The sequence below is a fragment of the Mugil cephalus genome, chromosome 11 (assembly GCF_022458985.1).
Source record: "Mugil cephalus isolate CIBA_MC_2020 chromosome 11, CIBA_Mcephalus_1.1, whole genome shotgun sequence".
NCBI classification, from domain to species: Eukaryota; Metazoa; Chordata; class Actinopteri; order Mugiliformes; family Mugilidae; genus Mugil; species Mugil cephalus.
Window position 1 is genome coordinate 7,218,276 of NC_061780.1, and position 17,305 is coordinate 7,235,580.

General features: G+C 47.7%; 2 protein-coding genes across 2 annotated transcripts; both read left to right on the forward strand.

The window, feature by feature from the left end:
- Positions 1-847: 847 nt before the first annotated feature.
- Positions 848-8,522, forward strand: si:ch211-154o6.3 (uncharacterized protein LOC563854 homolog). Its single transcript, XM_047598275.1, has 13 exons — positions 848-1,116; positions 3,378-3,496; positions 3,970-4,211; positions 4,549-4,672; positions 4,964-5,085; positions 5,616-5,702; positions 5,875-5,964; positions 6,219-6,307; positions 6,965-7,187; positions 7,305-7,427; positions 7,561-7,726; positions 7,932-8,020; positions 8,174-8,522. The coding sequence occupies exons 1-13, from the start codon at positions 1,027-1,029 to the stop codon at positions 8,272-8,274; spliced, it is 1,665 nt and encodes a 554-aa protein (XP_047454231.1). The 5' UTR covers positions 848-1,026; the 3' UTR covers positions 8,275-8,522.
- Positions 8,523-9,059: 537 nt separating this feature from the next.
- LOC125016094 (PILR alpha associated neural protein) lies at positions 9,060-16,079 on the forward strand. The gene is made up of 6 exons (XM_047598276.1): positions 9,060-9,118; positions 9,667-9,723; positions 9,922-10,331; positions 10,725-10,803; positions 13,782-13,928; positions 14,605-16,079. Exons 2-6 carry the CDS (start codon positions 9,713-9,715, stop codon positions 14,624-14,626), a joined length of 669 nt encoding a protein of 222 aa, XP_047454232.1. The 5' UTR covers positions 9,060-9,118; positions 9,667-9,712; the 3' UTR covers positions 14,627-16,079.
- Positions 16,080-17,305: the final 1,226 nt, after the last annotated feature.

A 17,305-nucleotide genomic window follows, 5' to 3' on the forward strand; every position in this document is an offset into this window, starting at 1 on the left:
ATATAATGATTATTATTATTGTTCTTATATTATTATTATTACAGTACAACTAATGTTTAAATCACCGGTAGGATTGTCCAGTAACAATAAAAATCAAGTATAATGTACAAGCTGTAAAACAAACATACTATTACATAGAAATACTATATTACTCTATTCTTTTTAGATTCACTAACTTGTTAATCATCATGATACCATACAGTTAGAGTCAGCCACAGCTCAAGGATTTTGATACCACAGAGTGAAACTGGAAATACTGATGAAATAGTCTCAATATTCTTCTCAAGGTTGCAGCACCAGATTTGACTCGGCAGCATACTGGATATGGTCCCTCAAGATCTGTTACAGCGTAGAAAATATATCACTGGTGTATATACCTGAGAAATCCCCCAAAATGTTGTATTTTTATGTATAGTGTAAATTATTTTTATAGTTTGTACTACTAATGGCTTTTGTGTACATGAATTTTGAAGAGCTGTTAACCTAACGTATCAATTTTGGTCAAATAAATTATAATAATAATTAATTATTTGTGGTTATTTTGCTGTACTGCAAATTAAACAATCATTTGGCGACTGGAAGCTCCGAAATACAATGCAAAGATATTGCATTCGAAGGCAGCACAGTCTTACGTCTCCAGTCCTCCAGTGGCCAACAGTGACTTTTAAGCCCCGGATCGTGAATCCACCACACCGTACATCAAATCTACACACACAATCTTCTCATTTTATGCGGTTTTAATGTTACAATCCCAGAACAAGATGTGCTAATTGTATTTATGGGTCGTTTTCAACACGACATCCCGAACTGCCCGCGTGGTGTCGCTGTAAGGACAATTATACACCTCAACTGCATCGTCAACATCCGGCGACACGTCTCCTCAACGCGCCGCCGAGCTGACTGATGCATCTTTATATTATTTAAACCTCTGCAGACTGTCTGTCCTCCGATTATGCTTTACATGAGGCTTTTTGAACATTTCAAAGACAATTTATAGTGCAGCTAACCTGCTTTAGTCAACGCCAAATGGGGGAGGTGAGGAAGCTGCAGAAGAAGTTGAGACAGATTGAAAATCTGGAAATAAAAATAAGTCTCACCCCAGAGGAGAGATTTAAGGTACAGAACCACTCTATCTGCGTATTATTTTTGTCATCTGTGTATGTGTGTGAATCCTAAATGAATTTCCATAGATGTTGCTGGTGTAGCATAAGCTTTAGTCTAAGTTACAAATATTAATACAAGACACCATTTACTGGCAGAGGAGTTGTATTTTAAATGCACTTAAAAGTCAGCTGTAAAGATTTGCCACATAAAGCTTACCAATTTGAATACAAATGATGTCTTACCGATGCTGACGTGCTGCAAAGGCACCAAGGTAGGCTACTAAAACATGAAAAAAACAGTTGGCATCAAAAAGTAGTGATTAACATGAATTAATAATAATGGTGGAATGAATAATTTGACAGTTTTTGCCCGAGGAACTTAGGAGATCAGAGGATCACACGCCGAGCAGAGCGCATCTGAAAAAATAATTATCTTCAGGAAACTTCAAGAAAGCCCCTGCTTGTTAAAGGGCAGGATTTGATTGTTATAAAGTATGGCTGTGGCCTACAACAGCGATTTGTCTTCAGTGAACTGCACCTGCAACCCCTAATTGGGATCGGGAAGATAGATGCACACAGTGGCGTCAGTCACATTTGCAGCCGAACATCATTCGCGGGCATGCTGAAGGTCACTGTTTCTGTGGGCCACAAGAAGTTCCCTCATACCTCGATCAGATCCACAAAGATTACTGTGAAAGATTTGCAGATGAAGATTATTTATTCATATTCTGACGGTTGCTGGTATTTCACTCTATCACAAGTAAGTTACTTCATACCATAATGCCACCCACAACTCACTAAAACACAGAAATAATTTGAAAGACTGTATATATATAAAAACAATGTTCTAATTTATTCACCTTCCTATTGATCTATAATGGATTATGGATTCCAAATTGTTGTGACATGCTTGAAGATGTACTTAAGGATAAAAGTTCACAGATTTGAATGATTTGCAAAAAGAAAAGATACATTTACTCACTAGTGTACTTTAGCACATCGTTGGTGTACATTCCATGAGTATTACCACTGTATGTCCCTCTGCTGCTCAGCATTTCAGAGGTAAACAAAGGGCCTCATGCAAGAACTGTGCTTACAAACAAATGTGTTCCTAAGTGTGTGTACGAATGGTTTAGGAGAACTTGCCGCATTCAACATTTTTTTCGTATTTAGAATTTTCTTTCATGTACGAGCACAATTTACAAGTGGTCCAGACCTGTTGTAAGAGTCATGTGAAATTAGTCTGCTGCTTTATCTATAGGTTGTAGGCTATTGGCCATATATTCACATTCAGGTTGTGTCAGGTCAGTGTCCGGGGAAACATCCGCCTGATAGTGCAGCATCACCTATTATCCCACAATCTTTTTTCCATCCAGCTCAGTTCTGCAAACTACCTCTTGACCTCCGCCTGTTGCAGCCGTTGTATGTTGAAGCCATTTTCCTATCGAACCATTTTTTTTTACGTTTCCTTGACAGTGTGACCAGCAGATGAAACAACTTTAACAGAACTTGTGAATTTTTCCCATTCCTTACCTTTATCAGGCTCTTTAATTCCACCGCTGATGCTGCTGTATCTGTATCTCAGACAGCAGGACTTCAATCTCTGTGCTACTTAATTTCTTCTTTTTACTCTGAGACGCCATTTTTTGAATGAGCACTCCTGTCATGAGGCGTGGGAAACCTCATGGTATTCTTGGTGTGTTTCTTATGTTTCCACGTGTCATTTACACACTTTTCTGAGTGTTTGTTAAATCTAATTGTACATATGCAACATAAGAAAAAAGGTAGGAGAAATGTAGGAAAAGAATACGAAAACATTCATTGCATGAGGCTCAATGTAGCTTTTGCTCTCTACATCTGTTTGAGACCAATATTTATTGTTCAGATTAATATTTTAGAAACAAAAAAATGTAGAATTAACTCAAAACAAGTCCTGTCAGCCACTTTCAGATTGTGCTTTCATAGTTCTGCATCACCAACAATAGTTAAATGGAATGGAAATTTCTGTGTGTTTTAATTATTTCATCAACCGAGTGATACTTGGTAAATAAGCCGTGTGAAAAGGGTGGAGATGGACACTTGACATAAAACTGACATGCCCGTTGCATTCCATTCATGCATATTTCAGAGCTCACGACCAGGCAGGAGCCGGCGTATGTCTCGAGCTGCAGCCTAATAAATCAGGACTGGCGGAGCCTGTTGGTTGTGCATATAAACAACTTGTGGACTTATCAGCTTGGTTTACAACCAATCTCGTGCGTTCTTCCCTCTCAGATCTCCAGGAAGGCGGAGCTGCGTTCCAGATTGGCTGAGCTTCAGCTGCAGCTTTCTGGCCCGCAGCAAACTCTTGGGATTGTGGGAGACGGAAAAAAGGAGAAGATGAAAAGACAAGTGTAAGGAAGTGAGGGAACGGTACCAGCAAAAGCAGTTGGAGGGGGGGGCAGATGGAGGGAAGCGTAATTCTTCAAAAGCATCAACATTCACTTTGAAGCCCTTGATCTTTCTTGTATGTCTATCCAAACACACTGGAGGTCAAATACCGTCACGCTTTTTAGAAAATGGAAACTTTCTGTCGTTCATAAGGTGTCAAGTAAACATCATTCATGGATGTTATCCTCCATATTTAAGCCCCTCCAAGCCTTGTGCAAATCACCGAAATTGGAGCGTGTAGGCATTAACATAAAACTGAATGAAACACTCATATCCCTTCTTACACACAGGCCAGGAGCTCATTAGGAAGCACTGTTTTTGTTTTGTGTGGGGCTTATGGAGATTGTCCACAGGTGTCCTCGCCGTCACAAAGGGCTCCTGCGCGCAGTTTGCGTCCTGATTATTTATTCAGCTTCTGCTTTCTGCACTGGCGCAGAGAGGACGCCCCTGAGTCCCTTCCATCACAAACGCCTCCAGCCTCCAAGATCCTGAAGGCAGGAAAGGAGTCCAAGGCTCTAACAAGGCCGGCGCTGGCAGCCAGGCAGAGGGAGGCAAGAGACGAGGCCGGGACAGAGAGGAACGAGGAAAGGACGGAGCCGGCCAAGGTGTCACATCAGAGCGGAGACACGTCAGAAGGCCGTCCAGGCCTCGACGAGGAGCAGCGGCTGCGACGCGAAGGTGCGATAATTGAGCAAAGTGGCTGGAGGGGTTTGCTGTTGCAGTTTATCGCGGGCAGTTAAAAGTGCAACGCAAGTGCCCGAAGTTGTGATTAACATCTGAAATCTGATTACACATGTATGCCTCGAGGAGCGCTAACAAGCCCATGTGACCGCCGGTATTAAAACCAACGGGCTGGATTTACTTCCCTGAAGACCAGGCCCACGTTTCCTTGGAACTAAATTAGCCCCACGCTTTGCATGGCAGACTAATCCATACTGAAGAACCGTGTAGATTAACCAGCCAGCGTGCCGATGAGTCAACACTGCTAATTGCCCAAATCACTTTTCTTTTACAGAAGCTGAATTCACGTCCCTCAAAGCATCTTGGGAGAAGGCGAAGTTCCGCCTGAGGTTGTTGGAGGGTCACAACGACATCGTAACCTGTGTGGTTGCTGTTGACAACCTGGTGGTTTCTGGAAGGTAAAGCATAAGAGGGAAGACGCTTCCAATTTGCATAATGGATGTGCAAAGGGAACATTTTACCTAATTTATCACTTAATAGGCTCTTGCTCTCTCCCTCGCTGTCTGACATGTATTTGTTTTTCTTCCCCCGCCCCGATCACTCAGCGCAAATCTCTTGCGGTTTTATGTCGAACGCCTTTTAGCTTTCCTCGTTTCCGCCGCCCCACTCCTCTCACCCACTTTAACCCCCCCCCTCACCCATCTGCCCGTGACCTCGGCTTCTCACTGCATCCATCTTTCTCCTCCAAGTCGAGATACGACGGTGAAGGTGTGGCACGTTCCCACGGCAACAGAGCACAAGAACCTGGGAGGGCACACTGGTGGGGTCACCTGTCTGTCTGCACCTCCCCCTGAGTACTGCCAGAGGCTGGGTAAGGAAACCTATATGTACGCACACACACACACACACACACACATCCTGCCACATCTGTACGTGCAGTCTGACCACAGCTGAGTAATGCCTGCGTCCTGCGGTCTGGTAATTATAAGAGCAGTTCTTGAGTTCAACCCCAGTGAGACGTAACCTCAGTAGACACCTCAGAGAGCTCACTGTCTGTCTGAAGCAGGCAGCCTCCCATCATTCCAGCTCTCTGGCTCTCCTCCTAGACTACCTCCCCACCTGCTTCCCCAACTTAAAACACCAAGTGCACAAGTGCATTAATCACCCAGCCTGATCGAACCGTACTCATTGTCATCCACTAATTACTTGTATCCCTTTTAGATTCATTCTTGTACTTTGTCCCCATCCAGAAATCTTTTCATTTTGGGCTTCGTCGCTGATTATTCTTGTCAGCTCAAATAACGGTACCCATCTCTCTCGCGATCTCCCTCTCTGATATCTTCCTCTCTTCTCCTCTTCTGTCCCCACTCGCTCTTTTGTCCGTGTTTGCCTCCTCACCAGCCCGGTCCCTGTCCTTGTCCGACAAAGAGAGGTTTATTTTGAGCGGCTCGGCGGACTGCTATGTGAAGATCTGGGCCTTGAGCATCGGTACGCACAGGAAAGCGCACACACACACACACACACACGAATATAAATATTAAGGTGGATGGAGCCTCAGGGTTCTCTCTGGGGAACCGGTGGGCATGGTAATCTATGTGCGCCTGGGTGACTGATGGCCTGCATCCTGTCAATTAAATTAGTATTTTACTGTTTCCTTCAGGGCAGTGTGTTAAGTCTCTCTACACGTTCAACGCGGTGACTGCTCTCTGCTTCGTGGCTGAGGAAGACGGCTACATCGTCACCGGATCAGGTGCGAGGACAGAAGAGCGACACAGTAATTGGTGTCAGACGTGGTTGTATCTCATATCTGTTTCTGTACTGCTTTTGAGACGCGCACACGCGTCATTTCATCTGCCAGCGAGCTAGGGTGCGCGTCGGCCTGAATCAGAGAGATTGAAGCGCACAGTTTAGGTAGTCAGGCTCAGGTGGGTCCACCGTGACCAACAGTAATGGCTGCCAGTCGGCTGTCAGCACACGTTAACCTCACACTCTGTCACCTCGCAGACGGGGGGAAAGTTCAGGCCTGGAGCTGGCACACTTTGCAGAACTGCCAGTCGGTCAACGCGCACCAGGAAGCAGTCACATCCATCCAGGTGGGTGGGTCATTCACCCGCTGACCGCCGCGCACCCTCCGCTCTCTGAAACGCTCAAGCTGTTTTAGTTTCCAGGCTATTTTTAACGACCAGCGGCCGACACAAAAATATGCCAAGTTTCTTTTCTCATGTTAGAAGCTCCCCTAAGTCGATTTAGAACCCTTGATTAGTAATTTGTGGAAAAAGCCTCTTCATAGGAAATCAAACGGTTGTACTTCGGCGCTCTTATCCTCACACAAGCTTCCCTCGTTTATTGCTTTCAAATGGAAATCAAAGATGTTTGTTGAGATGTAAGACGTGGAGCTCGTCCAATTTTAGAGCCCGCTGTATGTATTTTGAGCGAAAAGGCTTTTTATGAATATTGAAACCCAGAGCTGCATATGCACATATTTATTTTTTTTTTTTTCAATTTGCAATCATCATAATATGCCTAAAGCATTAAAGCGTAGAGCATCATTGTCACCCTCTTTGTTGTTTATCATGCAAAGCGCAGAATCCATTTATAACTGACGGCAGCACAGAAACATTTTAAAAGTGTTGGAGCGCACTTCTTCTCCGCACGCCGTCTTTTTCTCTCCCGCACGCACGTACTCGCACAGACACACTGGATAAAGATTCAGATCTCCATGACAACCACGTCTCCTGTGCCCTCCACAGTCTCAGGGTCCGCTGGTGTTCAGCGGCTCAGCCGAGGGAGGGGTGTCTGTGTGGGAGAACCGATGCTCGGATCGAGACCCCCTGAGGCTGCTGCAGCACTGGAGCGCCCAGGTGATAGGTTTGAAAGAGGGGCCGGGCGGCCGCGTGACCCTCAGCCCGCGCGGGGACAAGGTGTTCGTGGCTTACGGCCGAGCCTGGCTCAAGACCCTGCACTGGAAGACCGGTGAGCCCTGGAGTGACATGGCTGCTCTGTGTGTGTCAAAGACAGGGGAAGATTGAACAAGTCGACACGGGGAAATCTGCATAATCCTTCCGCCTAACATCTGTCCAATTATCACAGGAGCAACATCCAAACTGACCAACCACAGCAGCACCACCGGAGTAACAGATTGTGTTCACCAGACAGGAGGCCTCCTAATTGGCTCCTGCTATGATCTGGCGAACGGAGAGAGCATGCTAAACCGTGAGTCACTCAGAGAAGCAACTCGCTCCACTTTGAGAGTGTGGAAACACATTAAGGACTTAAGACAAAATCGAAACCACTTTGTGTTGTGCTGTTGACCTCCGCTCACTTCATTGCTCTCTCCTGTCTCTAGTGTTCTCACTTCCTCAGTGTCGGTATCTGGCCTCTCTGACCTGGCCCGACGCTCCCAGAATCCTCTGCTTCGCGGCGTGGACCACTGGGAGCGGAGACCACCGCTGGGTCACCGGGGGTCGTGACCTCATTGTGTGGGAGCAGCTCCCCAGCTCAGGGAAACAGAGGTGGGCACAGTACTCGTAAACACCGCTGACTTTCAGGTTCTCCTCTAAGCTGCTTGGTGAAACCTTTGTTAGAATATTCATCATTTCTTCTGAGGTCGCCGCTAATTCTAAAGCTGTGCTGGGTTTTCAATATGTGCTAAATAGATCTTCACAGATTTTGAGACACTTGCTGATATTGAATTCATTCCGGGTGCAAATGTTGCAGAGGTGACATCACGGTGAAGAGAGACGGCCGAATGGACTCCTGCTTTCTGGAGTCAGAGGGGGACACGGAAGATGACGAGGAGACCGACGGTAGAGACACACGTGCCAATTTCACATCCTCACGTCTTCATCCACCGGCTCCCACACGTGCCAGCCGTGGAATTGGAGAATTTAACACCACCATGTTCATTTTAGACGATGCGTGTCCTGACAAATGCCCCGTGACCTCCCTGTCAAATTTAGATTACGAGGATGATGGGGACGACGACGAAGGAGAGCGCGGCCGATCTGACGGCGCGGAGGACGAAGGGTCCGGATCGTGGCTCCGCTGTGCTCTTCAGTGAGCGAACGGCTTCTCTGGCTGAGGACGCCACAGCCCCGCAGGAAACGAGAGGGTGGGAGTGTGGTGACAGCGAGGGAGGGTGGAGGGGAGTGAAGTGTGACACACTAAGCATCAGCGTCGGAGGAGGGAGCATATGGACGGAGAAAGTGTGTGAGTGTACGTGTGACTGATAGGCAGTCTGTTTTCTATGTAAATATTATTTTTACAAACAATAAAGCTGTCACACTGTGACCCCCGGCTCCAAATCTGCACCTCTTGTCGTCTTTTTTTTTTTAATTATTATTTTCTTCTGACTCTTCTTGAAACACCAGCTCTTGTCTCTGTTGTGCCTGACCAACCCGTGTAAATGAATGTAAATTGAATTTGATTCCATCTCTGTTCCCCCTCATTCCTTTCCGCTCTGCTCTTTGCCTTCTGTATTCCTGCTTCTTCTTCCTCTCTGGGGTATCCTTGTATTTTTTTTTCTGTAAACACAATTGAAGAGTTTCATTTATATTTTTATATATATATTTAATATATATATATATATAACCTTCCTCCTCCGAAATGAGCTTATTAATGTCGTCCTCAGTATCTTTTCAGTTTGCTTCGTCAGATTCGCTTCCTTTCTTGTGTGTCCGTTTAATTGAACCCGTTAAAAAGAAACACATAATTAGCATTTAAATCTCTTTCCTACAGCCTCTCGCCCTCCCTACATCACTCTCTCTCTCCCCTTTCTTACTCCAGCAGACTCTCAGTCGCTACGGCAACCGATGCTTTTTTTTTCCTCCTCTCTCTCGCTGGCTCTCCGTGTCTCCCCCTTTCTCTCTGTCTCCCTCTCTCATTCCCTCTCTCCGCTGCCAGAGGTAGGCATGATAACTGATATGTGTCGGAGTGCGTGTGTTTCTGTGTCCGTCTCCCGGTGTTTGCTCGCTGTGTCTCTGACTGACATTTCTGTGGCATTTAGGCGTGTAGTTGTAGACGGGGGGAAGTTGCGACTCTCCGCTCAAAGTGCCATATAGAGTATTGGCTCCACGCATGATGCCTCTAACGATGATTAATGTGCCGCGCTCAGGTGTGCGCACTGTAAATGTGTGTGAGGGAGCGGAGCAGACAGTGAGTGTGTACTTCTTGGCGTCTTTGCGCGCAGATGTGGATCCTGTGCGAACATGTGGCGCATAATTGAGCGTTAAATTCAAAAGCCCAGGAGAGTCTGTGTACGTTTTCTTTCTTTTTTTTTGTTGTTGTGTTGGGAGGGAAAGGGTGACAGAGGTGGCTCTGTGCCAGTACTCACGCTGGTGTCTGTGTTTACATGGTTTTTATCTGGCAAAGCAGATGAAGAAAAAAAAGCGGGACCCTCCCCCTTTCTCTCCCTCTCCCTATCCCTCTCTTGCCCTTCTGTCTTATCTTTCAGAGAGAGATGATCGGAGAAGAGGAGTCTCAGTGAACAGAGTGAAGCGATGGAGAGATGGTAAGATGGATAGTTTCTGGGAGGGTGGGATGTATAGGATGCAGACGCTTAAAATGTCATCCTGAGTGATGGCTGGTATGGAAATCAATGTCTGAGCTGTTGTGGCTGTGCAGGGCGCCTCTGGGCAGTGTCTTTTCTCTAATAACTCCTCTGTCACTCCGCCGGTGTTCATCCCTTCTTGTCCACCTTGTCTTCCAGCTCCATCTCTCCTGCCGCACGACTGACTGCCCTCATCTCCCTTCTCCTGGCCGCCCTGCTGGTACGGCCCTCCACCTGTAACCGTGACGACATTGAGGGCGAGGAACAGGTGGACGCCCTGTCCGTCCAGCTGTCCGTCACGGCCCAGGTCACACCCACACCTCTGTGGGCGGTGGTCTGGGGTCCAACGCAACCCCTGGAGGATGAGACCTACCATTTCCTCTCTGGCCAGGAAACCGACCACCTGCGCCTGCATGGGAGTCAGCAGGAGGACAGCACCGCCACGGCCGAGAACTGGCCTTATCCCGACGCAAGCTTGCAGCCCCAAGAGAAGGCGCCGCTGGAGTCCAGGGACCAGGAGGGAGCGGAGGACGGAGGAACGGAGGCGGAGGAGACGGAGCTTGAAGAAGGTGGGCATCGGAGGAGATGCACATGAAGGATTTCTAAATAAAGGTGGCCGTGAGTTGCAGTCCTGGCGAACACACACAGATGCCAGGAGTCCTCTAGGGAATTAGCTGTCACCAGGGTGAAGGCTGACACCCCGCCGTGTGCAGCCGGTTGTGTCTGTGGTGGGGAATGCCTAATAAAGTTCTCATCACTCACAGGGAGGAACTGGTTGCTGTCAAAACTGCAAAAAAACACAAAGAGGACGTCATCGGAATTGGTGTTCTAGTTGGAGGCCTCGGTCTCGTGCATCCAATTTCGTATTTCACCTGGCTTCACTGATCTCTTCTTTTGTTCTGGATAGGATTACACACGGTCTGAGATGACTAAATACATGGGTGTGTATATGTGTGTTACAGTGGACCCTCAGTTCTACGTCACCGTGACCATCTCCTCGCTGCTCATCCTGACAGCAGTCGTCATTACGGCCAAACTCTGGTAGGAACCCAAACACTGTCTTCCAACATGTTGTGTCTGTGTACATGAGACGCTGAATGAGACAGAACGAGCTGCCTCGTTTCCCTGCATGAGCCGGACACCCGTCCCTCAGCACGGACCGAGCGTCCTGATTAAAACGCCTCAGGGCTTCCTTAAAACACTGGACGTGCACACATTATGAGGTACAGATCAGCAGAAGTCTCAGTAGCAGATTCATCTTTTAACGTGGCGGCACCGTGGATTTCTGAATTGGATATTTTAAAATCGAGAGGTGCTTAATATAAACCTCCTTTTCGACGCTTAAAAAATTAATTCTTTTACAGGGGTGTGTGCGCGCGCGTGTGTTGAGGTAAGTCGTTGATCTGCTCAGAGTTTCCAGATTTGGGATTAATGAGAAACAAGATGAACCTGGGGGGTAATGAGATGACTAAAAACACAACATAATTCCGCCACACAACACTGGGTTCATTTTTTCAGACTTTTTATCATGTTAATTAGCGGATAATTGCTCGCCATTAATATTCAAACCATCTTAGATTGACTAATCACGCTTTGTTGACCTGGTTATCCTCGGTAGGCGGCGGAGAGGGGGGACGCAGGTAGACGGAGCTCAGTTTTCACTCCCCGACTCAGGAATTAGCTACAAGAGCCCGTAAGAGTTAAGAGATTAGAGCTTTATTGATTTAGAAACACTGTGCTGAAAGTCGAGAATTTAGTAACACAAACCGGACACCGGAGACTGCGTTAATCACTAATGGGTCAAAGGGAAAATGTGTGGGCGTGGGACGGATGTGTGTGTTTCAGGGAAGAGGAGGTTTTTAGCTGATGCAGATGCGTTTGCATGTACATGTCGTTCCGCCTCGCCTCGTGTGCCCGTTGTTGATGATTACGTAATGGATTATGCAGGACCCCCGCTCCCCTAAAAGAGAGCGAGAGAGCTGAGTAATTGCTTACTAATTACTTTATTAACAACACTTGTGTTCCTGAAAGTCGCACAGTGGGCACAGATGTGTCATTTAGAGCCATTAAGAGTTACAATGATTAAACACTCACTACAAATGTTAGGATGCGAGGGGCCGGGCGCACGACTGGCCCGATCTGTCGCCTTAAAGGCTCGAGCATTAACGCTCCTTCACCAGTGGTGAGCTTTAACAGCCCCACCGCCCATTAGACCTCTCAGAGCTTGCGAACACGGGAGACTCTGTGCACGTTTCAGGCCGAAGAAGTGCTCGCCACACACACACACATGGCCATTAGCTGCAAATGGGGTGTCATCTTTGTGATGTAGTGGAGCACTTCCACGCTTTGCTGATCAACCCAATAACTACCAGCTTATTTGACCACTGGGACCCCTCTCGTCCGACCCTCTCCCCTCCCTCTCCCCTTTCTTCTCACATTTATCCTTAAATCTCCTCTTGCTTACTGTAATTCCCCTTATTTGCACGTCGGCCCCACATTTCTCCATTTAGATGCCCCAGTCCTCATACTTATTCTCCCTTCATATCCCCTTTTCTTACTCTCTCTTAATCTCAGCTTTGCTCTCACACCCCTACATTATCTCCCCTCTTCTTCTCCTTCTCCTTCTTCTTCTTCGCCTCCCAGGGTTTTTTTTCTTTCCTTTCTCTGAATACCTGCGTTCCCTCCCCGTACTCTAACGTTGCCTGTCTTTGCGCAGCCGGTACTCCTCTTATCTCCCTCGCCAGTCTCCTATCTCTCTCAGCGCTGCCAGTCCGACTGCAGATCCACAGATAATCCTCCGTCTTGCCGTGAGCTGATACATGATAAGCCTCCTTTTCTCTCCGTGCTTGAGTCTGGCCCTCGCTGTTGTTTCAAATAACTTAATTCACAGGCCCCTAACGTGGAGGGTGGGGAGGGAAAAACCACACCTCTGCTCTAATGCAAAGCTCCAAAGTGGCTTTACATTAGTGAGAACTGCAGACCGGAGACATGGCAGCAGCCTCTCTCTGTATAGACTGGCTCATGCCTCAGTGTCATAAATGTGTAAATAACACCATGTGTTAGATGGAGAGAGTGCCATTGAATGAACGGGAGGGGGGTACAGATGGACCGAAATGGTAGCCTATAGTGGAAATTGGCCGGCGTCCAGTTCATTATGATCATAGAAGAGCGGCATATGCGCCCAGCGATTTTCCCAGCCCTAAAATCGTCAGTGTGGCTAATGTCATCAAGCGTGACGGTGTTTGTGTGTGATTCCGCGTGTGTGTAGTGGGGAGTCAGCCAGAAGGGGGCAGGTGTTGCTGAGAGAGGATGAGGGTGCGGGATGGCTTTTATGGCCGAAATGAAGCAGAGAGCAGCTTTGCCGCGTCTCTTAGTTTCCTTAAGAGCCTGAACCCACGACTCTCCGCCGTGTCCTCACCGTAACTCACTCGCTTCACTGAAGTGGGAGCACGACGACCCGGTGATGCGTCACCCCCTCTGTCCATTTCTTCGCCGTGTTGCGCCCTCACCCCTCCTGACTCCTCCTTCCCCCCCCTCCTTCACCCCTCGGTGCCGTCTCCTCTCCCGTTCCTCGCCTGCCTCCCTCTCCACTCTGACAGTGTTTTAATGAGTCCGATGAGTGCACTAATTCTCTCTCACAGTGGCAGGGTAATGTGTGTTCACTGATGCTAAATGGCTCTCTGACTTTGTTTCTCCGTTTCTGCCTCCTCCCCTCTTCTGCTGCACTTTCTTCTTATCTTTTCCCCGAATGCTTCCCTTCATTTCGACCACTTTATCATTTCCTGCTCCCCGACTCCCCCCTCTCCCCCCGTAACCTTTCCTTCCTGTAATATCTGTTCTCTCAAACTCCAACTTTCTTCTTTCTCTCCCTCTCCTTAATCTCGTTCCATCCTTCCGTCTGCATCTTTCCTCACTCACTTTTCAACTCCCCACCCCTCGCCACGCCACTTTCCCCTCTGTAAATCCTTCTCCGCCTCACTCTTCCTCCGTCTATCTGTCTGACTATCCTTCTCTCCCAGTTACGATCGCAGCTGTTCCCAGCATCCACCCCCGCTTTCCCGTGGCGTGCCCCCCCCTCTCTCCCTCGCACTTCCCCGTTCCCTCGCTTCGGAGGACAGCCGGCAGACGCTGCACAGCGCCTCCTCCTCCTTCACCGACAGGGAGAGGTAATGAGTCGCCTCACCACTCTGAGTTTGTGTGTGTGTGTGTGTCTAAGTCTATGAGTCTGATCTGCATGTATGAGCCTCCGTGCACCTCTGGATTCAAGTTTGCGTGTGTGTGAAGGAGCCTTGTTTTCTCTTTGCATGCACTGTAAGGATGTGCATGGAGCATAATTGGACAGTAGTGCCATTCTCCGTGGAGTAGGCCTGGAGTGTTGGCGCTGCTGGAGGAGGCGTCAGTGTTTTAAACTCCCTCTCCTGATGAGTCATCGTGGGCCCGTGAAAAGGTTCCCAGCCACAGTCCATGCAATGATGCTTTTTTTTTTAATTTATTTTTTTATTTGAGGGTATTTAGAGTTAATCTCAATCAGGATAATTATAGAGCTGCACTCCAGTTCTCACTTCCTCCCCCCCATCAGCTTTACCTCCACCACCATCCTCTTCCTTCTTCTCTTCCGTCTCTACCCCCCCACCACCACCACACCACCCTCTCAGTCCCCTGCGATGCAGCTTTCCACGCGCTGCTTCAGGCCGTTGTGTTCCACTTCCACTCTCCTCCTCCTCTGCCTCTTTCTTCTATCATCAGTGTTCCTTAGCTTCCACAAAACCCTTCCCTCCTCCTTTTTTTTTTTTTTATATTAACTTCTCCCTCGCTGTTCTTCTCTGTGTCTTGCTGTGTCAGGATCCCAGTAGTGAACCTCTGAGGTGACTGTTTTTCCATATGGTAAACTTTATACGGAGCCCGAGGAGGAACGTCACCATGACCAGAGGGTGTGCCCGGAGTGCCGTTTTATTTTCTCTGAAACTGTGAAATGAATTCAGGGATCCCAGGTATCCAGCCATCACAAAACTCCCTGGCTTCCCTGAGGTTTAAAATCATCTGAGCTCATCTCCCTGCTTCTCACCCCCTCCTTCCTCTTGCTGTAAATTTCTTTTGTGGTTCTGCGTCACTGTGACCCGTCCTGTTTTCCACCGATTGTGCACCCCGAGCTCTGCCAAGCTCCCGATAGCTCCTCACTTCGACCTGCCACGGCTAATTCACAAACAAGCAGTTTAACAGCCATGTGGCATCTCATTACCCCTGAAATTCCCTACCTGCGCTTCCCCGAATGTTTCCAGTGATTCGGCTGAGCACGTGGGGCTGTTCAGTGTCGGTGCCAACCCAGCGGACTCTTTTCATGAAGCGACAAACTCAGTTCGGTTTAAGCGGGCGCGCACGTCTGGCGTGTAAACGGTTAAAAATCCATTCTTAGCATCTCCAAACGCTGAACGGGGTATTTCACAAAGCTGTTTGGCACGGCTGTAGCCAACAGGCAATGTGTTTAACATGTCACGCTCCAAAAACTGCTGTTTATTCCCCGCTTTGGGCGCCTGAAATGCAAATAGTGCGGCTCTTTTCCTCTGCAGTATGTAGAGGAGTCTGTTTCGTTCCTGTTTTGCCTCATGATTTGTTCTCTTAATTATATCGGGCTAACGTTCACCTCTTTGTGGAACACTTTGTTCTCCCTGACCTGTGTAGAGCACCCCGAGAGGTGGAGGTAAAGTATACCAAACGTGAATTAATGGATAGAAGAACCATCTCTGTTGAGAATCAAGGCTTTCCAAAGGTTCGGGCGGTACGCCACAAAGGCAGATTGATGTCGTCATGGAAATGAGCGTCAGTGAAGTGCACATGTGATTAAAGGACTGGTGTCACTACAGCAAGATTTGTTTTCAGTATCTCAATCTGGAAAGCTGGCCCACCATCACTTCCCCGTATGTCGTTATCAGCCGTCATGAATGCGCCAAGGGAACGTAGTGCATCTAGGAGCATCACTTCTGTATCTCCACTCAATCTGCATGAATTCGGCGAGAAAATCTGTCAGAGTCGCTTCAGATCTTTTATTTATAAAATGTCTATTTATCTATCAGTGAGTGGCGTCTTATAGAATGTCTCAAAGCCAAAAGCCACTGTGTGTTTGGCGACTTTTCTAAGCGGCTTTGAGACATGAACCCCCAGCTATACACATTTCCACTACAGACATAGTGCTGCTGGCGTCATGCGTGGCTCGTGCAATCCTCCAGATATCCAGTCTTGTGAATTTTAGTAGCATTCCTGTAGAAATGTGGTCTTTCTGTACCATGGAACTTCAATAAATACTCAACACTGGCGTTTTAGCTTTCGTGTCTATCTGTTTATTTCTGTGCATGCTGAATGAATTGCCCTGGGAGCGGCGCAATCCGCATTGCTTTATGGGAAGGATAAAGCTTACACTGTGCATTTTAATAGCTACCCCTGTATCCTAATCTTTCATCCCCTGAAGTGAACATTTAGTCCACTGCCTTGCATTGATTTTGAACCACGGGCCTGGCATTAAAAAGTCCCGCATGTGCCAATCATGTTTTTACCAGCGAGGAGCAGCTAAAAAAAGGGCCGAAGAATAAGGCGGCTGCTTGTTTCTGAAGCTTTTTCCTTATCTCCTCACCTCATATGGATTCCTCTCGCTTTAGAAAGATTAACAGGATGCTAAGCAGGAATATCCTCTGTGCGCAGTTTTTCAAATAGATGTCAATAAAATCGAGGCGGGCAGAGGGAGAAAAATGCCACTCGAGTGTGTTGAGATTCCTCCCCAGTCTGCTGAACAGCCAGTGTTTCCATCTCCTCTGGGCATTTTACTGATCAATCAAACTAATTGATTGGCCGGCTTCCACTCGTACGTTTTAATGGTTGTCAAGTTATGAGACGCGTTCCAGGGGACACTGCAGCAATCCGTAAGCCACCACGGACGGACAACTAACGCAGAAGTTAGGCGTGAGCCCGAGCATGCCGTGCTCACATGCTAAAAGCTGTAATAAAACACAACACAGCCCAGTGTGCCTCTGTCTCGCCGCTCTAAGTATACACCAGCAGCCACCCCACTTTCACTCAAAAACACCTTGAGGTGTACAGCTGTTAGAATTCACAGCTCTGATCGGTAAAATATGTGAACCAATGACGATCACACTGACTGAAATTAACACCACTATTTATAGAGATGAGGAGGGGAGCCGGGAGAAGGTGGGGGCTGAGAAAGATGCAGGGTTAATGAAACAGGGTCATAATTTTCCTGTCTGCTGCCTTCTCCACTAAAGCTGGTGGTCAGCTAATTGCCGCCATTAGTGTCGTGCGGGATGACATCTTGAAAACCGGATCAAGAGCGAAGAGATGGACGGGAGCGGTGCGATTAACGCAATTTTTGACTCAGTGATGGGGGTCCAAGAAAGGGTGGCAGGCAATTTCAGCAGGCAATTTCGACACTGGAATAGAAGCTCGTGGCCAAACATACTCAAATGAAATATGGATGCGTCCGGTGCGCGTGTGGATGTATGTGTAGTCATGCTGGTAACGCACAGGGGAAGCCTCA

Bases quoted from the DNA above. Each gene is read 5' to 3' on its own strand.
- LOC125016094 (XM_047598276.1), top strand. The intron at 10,332-10,724 runs GTGGGCATCGGA...TGTGTGTTACAG, and splicing joins GGAGACGGAGCTTGAAGAAG to TGGACCCTCAGTTCTACGTC. The intron at 10,804-13,781 runs GTAGGAACCCAA...CTTCTCTCCCAG, and splicing joins GTCATTACGGCCAAACTCTG to TTACGATCGCAGCTGTTCCC.
- si:ch211-154o6.3 (XM_047598275.1), top strand. From the start codon at position 1,027: ATGGGGGAGGTGAGGAAGCTGCAGAAGAAGTTGAGACAGATTGAAAAT. The intron at 1,117-3,377 runs GTACAGAACCAC...CTTCCCTCTCAG, and splicing joins CCCCAGAGGAGAGATTTAAG to ATCTCCAGGAAGGCGGAGCT. The intron at 7,727-7,931 runs GTGGGCACAGTA...CAAATGTTGCAG, and splicing joins CCCAGCTCAGGGAAACAGAG to AGGTGACATCACGGTGAAGA.